The 12,054-nt window shown below is 40.8% G+C and overlaps 1 protein-coding gene across 1 annotated transcript in view; it reads right to left on the bottom strand.

Annotated features, from left to right (window-relative positions):
* Window positions 1-12,054, bottom strand: part of LGR4 (leucine rich repeat containing G protein-coupled receptor 4) — a 73,077-nt gene that overhangs the window by 39,884 nt on the left and 21,139 nt on the right. Inside the window, exon 2 of the mRNA XM_064656967.1 lies at window positions 1,634-1,705. Within this exon, the coding sequence (XP_064513037.1) occupies window positions 1,634-1,705 (72 nt within the window). The remainder of the gene's footprint in view (window positions 1-1,633; window positions 1,706-12,054) is intronic.

Below are 12,054 nucleotides of genomic sequence, written 5' to 3' on the forward strand. Positions count from 1 at the left end.
TAAATCCTGTCAATTCCACAAATGCACCATCTGAAAATCTATTTTTCTTCATGAAGCATTCTCAGCTATACTGCAAATTTAAGCAATACCTAAAATCAGAGGGAGTAAAGCAGAACCTGTTAAGCATGAAATAAGATATCGCACACAATTCATCTGACATAAATAAGCTCAACTGTGCTTCAGAATTGTACTGACCTGAGTCAAAACTACTTAAGAACCAGAGAAAATGGAGGTATTTAAGTGCTTTAGTAATGGTAGCTGCTACATTACCAGGATATAAGAGAGATCAAAATTGTAAGGAGAGGTAGAACATCTTATTAGAGCAACCAGTGAGGCTGAGGTGCAAAAAATAAAACTAGAGAAGCTTTCAGGAACCCAAGTCATTCTTCAGCAGCAGGCAATCCATCCCCTATCAATTGCTCAATATCTTTGTTCCAGTGAGGTGCAGTGGTAGATTACCAGAGTCAAAGGGTTCAGGGTTTTATCTGCAGTTTTGCTATAGGGTTAATTTATCCTTTTGCCCTCTACAAATGGTTTTCATTCTTTACTTGCTCCCTCATTGGTAATGTCAGGACACCAATTCCCTACCTCATAAGGGTTTGTCTCTTCGGCGACATGAGCTGTTCTTTCCCTAAGGTGCCTTCATTTAAAAAACCTCTCAACACAGCATTCATAGTCCTAGTCTTGCCAAAGTCACAAAGAGACAGCCTTACTTTTGCATTTTAAATGCACTTTGATATAAGAAATGCTACTTTATCACTGAGAATGCAAGAGAAGCAATGCAAATTGCAGTAGTTTTGTCTTATCTATTGCCTAGTACTGGAAGTTCTTAAAGCTCTTTAGCAAAGGTTGAACCATTAGCCTTACCCTCTCTTCACAGATAAGGAAACTAGGGCACACAGAAGTCCCATGCCATATAATAGGACTTACTAAAGCAGTAATTGAACGTCAAAGCTGCCTCCCTGTTTATTGACTCTGAAACCCAACCTAATTCAGGGCTAGGCTGCTTCAACTTTGCAAAGGCATCTCAGTAAGATTTCAGTTCAGCAAAGTACTGGGAACATGAGCCTTGGTGCAGCTCAAAGATTCAGAAGTCTAAGTATCAACTAAGTAAAACAAAACGAATCTAAAAAGAGAGTGGGACAAATGAGGGGTGGGAAGTGGAGAAAACATTTCTGCCAGAGAAACTAAGAGCAAGAAGCCCTGTACTACAGAAGCTGAATTTCTGATCTAGGTCAGGATGGGCTTGTGAGCACTGCATCTCCAGCCTACAAGGACAATGGAAGCCAGCTGCTCACTAAGTGAAGCAACATCTATTTCATGGAACTTATGCAACAGCTATACTGTAGCTCCTTCAGAAACAATGGTAATTACACACCTCTTGTGTTATCTTTGGATAACACTGTAATTATTATATGTCATCACTCTAGCCATGATTAAAATAATTACTGTAAAAAGTCCCTTGTAAGTAGCATTTACTGTTCCGGTTTCCAAACATATACAGGATTATATTTTTAAAGTATAATTGCTTTTTCTGTTCACAGCTCACCTCAACACTGTTTCTCCACCCACCTTCCACTTTACACAGCCATATGATGTTGTAGCAAAACTTTAACACGTGTGAAATACTTACAGCTCTTCCAAGTAGGGAAAGTTCTTGAAGGCATCTTCTGGAAGCCTTGTGATGTTATTCATGCTGATGTCTCTAGAGAAGAGGAAATACAGATTTATCAATAACCTGTAAGGAATTTTTACACTCTAGGAAAAGGATGAGAAGAAGAAAACCTAATCAGATGGTATAGTAACAGAAAAAAATATTCCAGTATCACACAGTATTATCTCTTTCCAGAAATTTGCATGCTAAACTTTCAAATCACTGTAATTTGAGAATCCAGTTGCAGCAAAGACCTACAAAAAGGGAAGTTGACTAAATCAAGTTTTACAAAACCTCTAAACAAAAATAAATACTGTAAAACTAGAGGGAAGGCATGCATGGAAGAGGCTGTACAGTACTGTTATCCCCAGTACTAATTTTTACCAACTTAGATGTGCATACAGTTTTAATTCAGATAATTAAGACTGCTCTAAAACCACAGCATAGGGGGAAAAAAAAATGTGACCACCCAGCATGCAAATTTTCATCCCACGGTGTCTTTAAAAAAAAAAAAAAAAAAAAAGAAGAAAAAAGAATACATGCATTAGGACTTAATAAATAGCTCCTGGCAAATATGGCTTCTGGAACAACTGACAAGAATAGCAGAAACATGTCCTAGCCCTACCACAGGTTTTTTTGTTTGGTTTGGGGGGGGGGGTTGGTGTGTGTGTGTGTTTTTCGGGAGGGGGTTGAGTTTTTGTGCGTGTGTGTGGTTTTTTGTTTGCTTGTTTTTTGCTTTTTGTTTTCCTTCTACAAAACCTACGAAAGTCCTCGAGGTAATAGTTTTAAGCAGATTTCATTCTCAGTCCGTGAGCAGAGACAGGCCAGCAGCAAGTGCCTACATGATAGGTATGCAGACCTGCTCAGCTTTTTTCTTCACAAAGGAGCAGTAAGTGGCAAACTTGGTGCCATCACCTCAGTTCACACCTACACAACCATCACAGATAATCCAGTCCTGAAGCTAGTTATTACTCAATGTGAATAAAAGCAGCACGAAAACAATTCAGTTTGATAATTAAGCTAATAACTGCCTAACAATTTGTGACATAACCCAAGTTCTTACTTTCCACTTTGTTATTGACTTTTTATTTATTTTTTTTAGTATAACGAGCAATTCAGTAAGACTTGTTACCAGAGGCCTCCCTGCTTGCTGTCTTCCACTCAATTTTCTCTAGCAGCTATGTGCTACCTCTCTACATAATTCAGGTAAAAAGCAAACAGTCAAAACACTCCTTTCATCTCACTGACAGCCAACCAGTACCACTGAACCTCCTCCACGAAGATTTGAAGGGCTGGTGAGTGACTTCATGCAGGACAACAGATGTTGGTTGACACCTAAACTGCTTGACCTTGGAATAAAGTACCAACCCCTGCCTGCTGCTGGGGTAGACATTCTTAGCCCATCCATAGCCACCACTATCTGCCTCAACTGCAATTACCACTGTTTCTGATGAGGCAGAGAAAGGCTGGTTTAGACTTTTCCTACTGTCCTGGAAGGGCAGCAAAAACAATCACATTCAGGATATCTTCCATGGCTCTCAGAGAGGACTCAGGAGATTCTAAGCCAGGCCCCTAAGGGGAGCAAGGAGCACGTGGAGGGGTTGGTGCTGCTTCTGAGGAAACAGTGTCTCAGGACATTTGTGCCTTCTTTCATGCTGTGATGAACCAAATGCCATGTCCAGTACCATATAACCTGCCAAAAATGTTGCAGCAGCTACTTGAATCACGTTTTGCAGAGTACTCACATTATTTCTCCCGTCACCAGACCATAATGTCTAAAATAATTCTTTAAAAAAAAAAAAATAAATTATTTACACTGACAACAGAATTCAGTTTGTAAAAAAAAATTAAAAAAAATAAAAAAAATCCATAGTTACTGAGGAAAAATTATTTTTTCTCCACAGCAGTTGACAATGTCAACTGATGTCAGTGAATTCATTTTGACATTAACAAGTAACTGGCAACTGGTCTGCTGGCCCAACTGTGTGGCACAGGTCGCCACCAACGTGAACACTGCACTCTAACATTAAATCTAGAAGCATCTGTTTCTTTAAACTAAATGTTTATTAAATAGTAGTCCAAAACTTCATTCCTCATTTCCCAATGTAAACCAAGAGTTATTCCTCAGCAGCTGTTAACAGTACACTAAAGTAACTCAAGAGCAATGAGATCAAAATAAGGTTCAGCACAGACAAAACAAACCCAACTGTGAGAGAAGCCCAAGAAAATCCACTACGGCACAAGAAGCTCCTTTACTGAGGTCCAGAAGGAGCTGAACTGGAGGTGATTTATCCCTGAACTCTACAGACCACATGCCTTAAGAGCTGCTTTGTGTCCCAGCAGCAGCCCGGTTACCATGCGATGCTGCAGTTGTTGTGGGGGACATTTTTCTTCTTGTGCAGGAAAGTAAATAAAAGTATCAGATACATGGATCGTCAGCTGTCTGCTCCACGGGAGACTACAACTTCTGTTCTCTCTACCCCCATAGACATTTTTCAAATTGTCATAAAAACACACATTTCACACATCCTCTCCTTCTCAAAGGACTGCAAATCTCCTTCCAGTATCAACTGGGAAGCATTTACGGAAAAGGTAGGAGGGTAAGAAGGGAGTGGAGACCCTAATCCTTAAAAAATAGTAACCTGTGCAAGAAAATCACGACTCTCTCAAAAGACTGTCCAGGTGACATAAAACCCTACTAACATACACGTAGTAATAAATGGTAGTAGTAAAAATAAGTCAACAGTACTTATCACCAGAAAGCACCTTATGAATGCCTATGCATCACTTTGGCAAAGATTTTGGTTGCAGCCACGTTTTTTGCACTACATAACAGCTCTTTAGGACAGCTGAGGTAAAGAAACCACATCCACCTGAAAGAAACAGTCTTGAAATTTCCCCAGCTATAAATGCCCAATTTCAGAAGTGTCATATGCAATCCGAAACAAAGTCAATGGAAACCACGCAGTCATACAGCATGGCTGACATCCAAATTCTACGCAATTTTGGCTTTCTCTGGGATCTGAAATTAGCAAAGAATGTTTTTTTGCCTGTAGCTCCAAGAGTTAGCTCTACAATTTTAATGTGGGAAGTAGATTCTTTGGATGTAAACATGAAACAGATCACCTTTAAAATGAGGCTCTGAGAAACATCATCAATATCCTCAAATTCTACTGAAATTTATTTTCAGTGAAGCTGAATTTACAACAAAAACAGACACAAATATGAATTGAGATTGTATTTATCATGTGAATCTTTAGAGATTGCTTATCACGATGCCTCGCTAAAAAGCTGGAATTATTACAAAAAGTTGGAACTATTACAAAGTTTCTGTATTGGTCTTCAATACACATGCTAATAACTCTTAGTCAGTAAATAAGCCAATCTTCATAGCACTGACTCACAAGCTTTGGGGAACATCAAAACACCAACTTTCAAAGTTTCTTAACAATCGCCACGTGAGTTTTAAAGCAATTTTTGCTTAATTCAAAACATTCTGTAAAAGCAGCTTTGCTGAGATAGATGCAGATATATATATATACACATACACACACAGAGATATCTAGATATAGGTGTGAAATATTTTTTCTTTTCATTTCACTCTACAGAATATCCTCAGAGAATGAGTTCTTAGGCATTATATGTTGGTAATAAAATATTAAATAGTTCATGAGCTTCTGTGGAGTAATGGATAGGGTTAAAAGTTAAAGGAAAATAAGAATTACAGGAGACCCAGCTGCTGCTTCTCGGATGAAACGTGGTCACGATGCCCCACAAAGGTTCCCCAAACTCTGATAAACACCTGTTATGGAGGATGCACCAGAAAGGGGAGCGATGTGAAGGCACTGTGACCTCCCTCCACAAACATCCTGCAGGAAGGGGAACATGGTGACACTCTGACCGTGCCATATCTGTCCACCAAGAAAGATTGATGCCAAGGACAACTACCCAGTTAAGCACTTATGACTCCATTCACTCGAACTCCACCTAAACCTAAAGAAATAGTATAAAAGGAAGGAAGGAAATGGGGAAATAGCAGAGGAAAGTTTCCACCAAAAGTGCTGGATCAGCTGATGGGCTGAACATGTCTTTCCCCCCCACTTCAGGGACACCTATTGGGGGAGAAACTTATGCTGTATGTGCTAATTACTGCTTTAAGGACTAGATCTCATGTTTTGGTCTATAATATATTAGTAGATTGTTTTGTATCAGAGTTTGTGCTTGTGCCTTGCTTTGTAGTATTATTAGATTGCTTGAAGTGTGTTCTTGCAGCTAGACCCGGTCACCGATGACCAGGAACCTCATTAACTTGTCACAGTTTGTATTAATAAAGTATGTTATTCTGTAAACTGTTGGGGTGAGTCCCTTATAAGGTGCTGAATAACAACATGGGAAGGCCTGCTGAGGGGTTCTCCCTTAGGCTGTTACCCAGCAGTCCCCGAAAAAGGGCAATCAAATCACTCTGACCTTGTGAATCTGTTTGGAGAAGGGTTCCCGTGTGGGACACCTGACAGACTGGGTCAGACAGACATGGTTTTGTTTTCCCTGAGGCACTAACAGACAAATAAATCTCTGTGGGTTGAGCAAATCTCCCCACTCTAAGGGTCGGGCATAGCCCCGCCTTTCATGTGACAGCTTCAACACAAGAATTTACAACCATTAGGAACACCCAGGTCACTAAAATTAGATGGCTTAATAACTACTCTCTAAGAAGCTTACCTAGTTAATTTGGGAAGATACTTTTAATAACACATGCTTAATAGAAGAATTGCAACAAAAATGGACTAGCACCATATATTATGACAAAATAATGACGAATAATCCCCCGAAACCACAGTCCAAAACAAAAATAGCCCTTGCTACTTGTACTTTAGGAAATAGTCATTTTACTAATCCTAAAATTAAAAAAAAAATCAGTCTATGCAGTATCAAGAAGGCTGTCCATTTAATGAAGACAAATATTAGTATGTGCCTTAGATACATCAAAGACATCTCCTCCGAGAAGCTGTCCTACTCCACCTGTACCTCCACTTCTACTAAAAAGACCTCAGGTCTAAGAGCCCAGAGCTTATTTAAGGCCCTAATACATAAAATAAAGTTCTAAGAATGAACGAAATCAACACTAGCAGTACTTTCCCAGCCTCTAGTAGTTGCGAATGATTCCGTGGGAACGATGCTATCACACAACAGAAGGATCGTGTCAGCAGCTGCCTAAGGCCCTGTTTCAGCAGGACCAAGCTAAAGGACCCACTATGGACTGGGTTATTACATGCAGATGTAAGCCCCCTAAAAACAACACAACACCTCCAAACCTTTCGAGTGCCACCACACACAGACGCACACAAAACTCCCAACAAACAAAACACCAAAACCTCCCTACATCTGCCCTAAACTTTAGTGGTACACTGATGTTCAGACTCAGCTATCTCAGAGGCTTATATTAAGTTTCTTGTTCTTCCAACAACTCCCCAGTTTGCCGTCAGCCCAGTAAACTACAGCTCTGACTCGAATTTAAATTCAGACCCACACTCATATCTGGGAGGTTTTCCCCAGAAAGCACAAAACAGACACAACAACTGTAAGAGAGAAGAGATGACAGTAATGCCACGGTTTTACACTGTAGGTTCATCAGGCAAATGAAGGAGAAGCTGTGGTAGACCTGCACCTTTCAGTAGGCAGCCATTAACTGGGTTTATCTGTACTAAGCAGCCAGGCTAGCTCTTCACTCACTAACCTACCTTAACCAAGGCAGAGGTGGCAGATGCCCCATCCCTGGAAACATGATGGGGCAAGAAGCATTGAAACTAAAAGGATGAACTGCTGAAGGTGGTAACCTCTTTAGCAAGAAGAGGCTGCATCTCGGGGATAACATGAATCACAGCCTTATAGTTACAATTAGTTTCGCCATTTCAGGCAGAACAGAGGTAACACCAGAAAACAAACACGACTGCACTCCCTCCTGCAACACTACTGCTGCCCTGGCTGCAGTTTTGAATGATAAGTAAAGCTCCTCACACTCTGTCAGAAGCTTTGTCCTTCTTCCAGGAAGGTACCACAGAAAAGAATAAAACCAACTAAAACTAGTAGGTTGAAGAAACCTACTGTAAATGTTATTTCACCATCCCAGGTACTGCAGATACTAAATTTTAAAGGCAAAAAGTTAAGAATCAAGCCATGGTTCTCCAGCAGTCATTTGCTGTCTCCAGCCTGCTCAAGGATATCCCTTCAGGTTATTCTGACAACTACTCGAATCTTCCTTTCTAGCTTAGTTTAGCAAAGTTCCCTGCTTTCACCTAACACAGAAACACTTTAAAGTCTTTAAAAATACTTACACTACCTGATGAGGACAGTAAAAGCTACAAAAACCTCCCTCTGTTGAAAATAGGCATCAAATGAGATTTATGTTTCCTTAGGAAAATGAAAAGATGGTTTTTTTCCCCAACTTAAAGCCGTTGTGTCCATTTTCCTTGGAACAGGAAAGCATCTTTGCTGGACACAGTAAAAAACACAGAGCACCATATCTTGTCTTGCATGAAGCCAGAGATTTAATCACTTTTAAATCAACCAGCAGTGGAGATTTCAGAAACATAAACTAGGAAATATAATGCACCTAAACTTTTAATTATACTCCTTCTATGCAAAAATTCCAGTTCCTGATGTGAAGTTTTGATTGGTTGGATTATTTTTTTTTAAGGATTCTTTATTTTACCACTTAACCAAAGTCAAACTTCCTCAGGCTTCACGATGAGCAGAAATACTTTGTCTCTTGAATAGCAACTTACTAATTCTCTCACATTTTAAAAATAGAAACTCTTATCTTTTGAAAGTGGCTTCAGTCACAGCTTTCATCAGTGGCCTCACACAAAAGAGAATTAGATGCAATGCACAGCATGTCACAGTGTCTCCTGCAGGCACAGGTAGCCTTCTCTCTCATTTTGAAGTACTGCCTCTACCATAAAGTAGCCTGATCCTTGTTACATTTACCTTAAACATCTTTGTTACCGATGGCCAGAGGGTGATTCTGGCTAGAAAGTGATGGGCAAGAGGTGATGGAAAGGGAGGAGGGGAACAATAATTCTTGCATGAGAAGAAAAGCTGCAACAACAAAGAGGGACCACAAAATGGGAAGTATAGGCTTCCTGTAGGACAGAAAGGACAACAAAATGATAGATAAATTAGCCCAAGATGTAAGCAGAGAATGAAAGCAAATGACCCACAATAACTGATGGGCATTGAAAAGGAAAACAACGCCAGTCTCTCTGAACCGAGGGACATCTAGTTGCAACAGTCTTGTCTTTTCTGACAATACCTTCCATGCATCACTGCATCTCTCCAGCCAAAGGTGTGCATATTTTAGGCAAAGAAACCTTCCTCACTACCCAGCGTCTCCTAAAACTCACAGGAGATGCCGGTGCTACACTTTCCATCCTGGCTCACAGGCTCCTCTCTCAACCCTCGGATCTGCACTGAGCTGGGGGCACAGGCACCTTCCCACCACACTCACACACGGCATCCCAAGGAATGCTAACGACCTAAAACACCCCCCTTTGTAAGACAGATCTTAGGCCGAAAAAACCATGAAATACCCAGCTACAGCAAAGTAAAATTTTATCTCAGCAAAACCAAACTGAGATCTGCTGTTTAAAAAATAAAATTGACACACACCCCTGGGCTTCCCTGCACCTCTTTATTAGCTATCTACTTTTTGGCTTTTTGACTCTGTGAAGTTTAGAAAGGATGGGAGAGAGGGAAGGAGGGAGAGAAAAAAGAGAGAGGAGTGTTGGTTGAAGTAAAGAAGATCATGTTTCAACAAGGCACCTTTAAAATCCTATAAAATACTGCCTCTGAGCAAGCTTAACCTGTTTGCTGATAGATAATAGCATGTAATACTGTAGGCTCCATTCAGTCTTTTCCAAGGTCTGGGCCCTCTGCCACTGAGTTATTTAATTATAACACTTAGAAAATTACTTAGGCAGAGCTATCTATATTTGAATAAAGCCCTCCTACCTACTTGTACAAAACCATTAGGTAATAGGTCTTAATCTTATACAAAATTCCCCAGGTAGTAACTATGATCCAGCTTCAGCAGTACTAGGAAAAGCTGAGGCTGTTAATATTTTTAGCAACTAGATTAAATAAGCCAGGATACTGCAAATGAATGTCAACATGACATTGGTGGAAAATAGTCAGCAACAACCCACCACTCGTTACCATTTGGACCACTGATACGTGGATTAACCTAATTAAGTTAACATTGGTGAAGACAAAAAAGACAAAGCAACATATATTCTTCTTAGAATACGAGACCAATGGTTCTTTGCCAATGATCAAAAAAAAAAAAAACAAAAAAGGGACAGAAGCATATGCAGCTGAATGGTGATGGTCAGTGCCTTAAACTTGGTCCAGGTCCCATCTGTGTTAACCAAGAGAACTTCCTGGTGTTGTGGCAGCAGGGAGAGGCAGAGAAGCTGGAGCCAAAAGTGGGCAAGGGGAAGACACAAAATCAGGGAAACTCGAAGTTAAAGTAATTTAAGTTGTACTGCGGTGCTACAGTCCTCAAGAAACACATTCAGTGCCGAACTCCTTGTAGGAACATGTTCACTTGATGAAAACCAACATAATTTTCATCCAAATCACACCCTTCAGCAGCCAGTCCCAGGGGAGAGCAGGAGCTGAATTACATCCCTGGTTTAGATCCACTTTCCCATTTAGCCAGTTCCTTCAGGATGAAGATGTCCCACTGAAGGGACAGACTAAATGAGTTTGCATTAATAGTGCCCATGTCTTAATTGTATTCAGTATGTAATGAAAGCACAGAAAGCCTAGAGGATCAGCAAGAAAATTCTAATTCAATTCATTCAATTAAAAAGAAAGAAATTTGGTGGTAGTGTTTTGCTTTTTTTATCCTGATGACGAGAAGCAAACAATTCTCTTCTGGAAGCACCATCTCACAACTACTATTTTGAACAGTGACTGTCTGCACTGTGAATCCAGTGATGCAGCTAAAATCCAAGGATATGCATTACATGCAAACATGCCAACCCCAACAGCAAGAAATCATGAACAGGAATCAAAGAAGTACCAGACAAAGATGATGTTTACAGAGGAGCCTACACTCGGAAAGTGTTTGAGTTCACAGTGATGTTTGCCTTCAAAATAAAGTTGAAATAACATGCTGGGAAATTAATTTCTTACCTTTCATATACTACCTACATCTATTACTGCAAGGTAATAGTGTAATAGTATAAAACCTATACTAACATTTATATGGTAATAGGACCCCAATGTCCCAGTGTTAGACTGGTATTGTATTTAAAATTTACATTCTCTCACTTTCTGACAAGGTCTCCACAACTGCCAGTGCCCATCTCCCAGTGGAAAGGGCCCACTGAGTAGGCCAACAGCCAAAACTCTGCAGTATTAACTATCCCTTATTTCCAATCCTTACTACAACATCCCAGCACAATTTTCTCCTCCTGATATTCATCTACTGTTCCTTTTAACATGGGCAAATCTGTTAATGATAAAATGAAAGATTTAAACCCAATTTTTGCATTAATGTAGACTTTTCTCCTTGTGATTCCATCTCTCCCCAACCACCTTAAGCATGTCCCTACTGCCTCTGACATGATCACAGAGACCTCCAAAACTTAAAAAAAGCACAGAAACCGGTTCTGTACTCATAGCCCATTCTGCAGTCACTAAAACCCTCTCAGACGTGCCATTTTTCATTTATGAGCACGTTTCATTTTTCAATTCTTCCAGGAAACACTCTCACACGAAAGGAAATACCCAAATCCTTCAAGCCTCAGTCAGTACCTGCTGTGGCTGGCTAAGAAAGACACAGGTTGCATTCCCACCCAGCAAACCCACTTGCCATTTCCTGAGTGCCCGCGCTATCTCGCTAATGGGCACAGCGCCTTATCATCTGCTGTTTGGATTGCCACGAGAAGCCAAGGGCCCTGTTCAACATGTCAACGGGACCGGCGCTGTACAAATACCCAGCTGGAGACACTCCTCACCCACAAGAGCTTGCTGCTTCAGTGGACGAAACAACCAGCGCGGGAGGGGAAACAGGCAGGCGGGGGTGAAGCGAGCTGCCCAAAATCACCCAGAGAGCCTGGAGACCCTCCAGCTGCCCAGCGCTGCTCCCATGTTCTGCTCCTAGCTACTGCCCACCGTGTCATCTCCAAAACAAATTAATTACCTTTCTTCCCCTTCTCCCCGCCCCTGACCCCCTCCCGGCTTTTTCTTTTTAGCAGGAAAACAGGACAGGAGATGGTTCTGACAATTCGTCGTTTGCTGGATGTGGAGGTTCTCTCCCATTTGGTAGCGGCGGAAAGAAATTAAGCTCTAACTGCTATGCAAGCGGCTTATAATGCAACGTTTTCATCCACTTT

Source organism: Pseudopipra pipra, chromosome 6, assembly GCF_036250125.1.
Source record: "Pseudopipra pipra isolate bDixPip1 chromosome 6, bDixPip1.hap1, whole genome shotgun sequence".
Classification (NCBI taxonomy): Eukaryota; Metazoa; Chordata; class Aves; order Passeriformes; family Pipridae; genus Pseudopipra; species Pseudopipra pipra.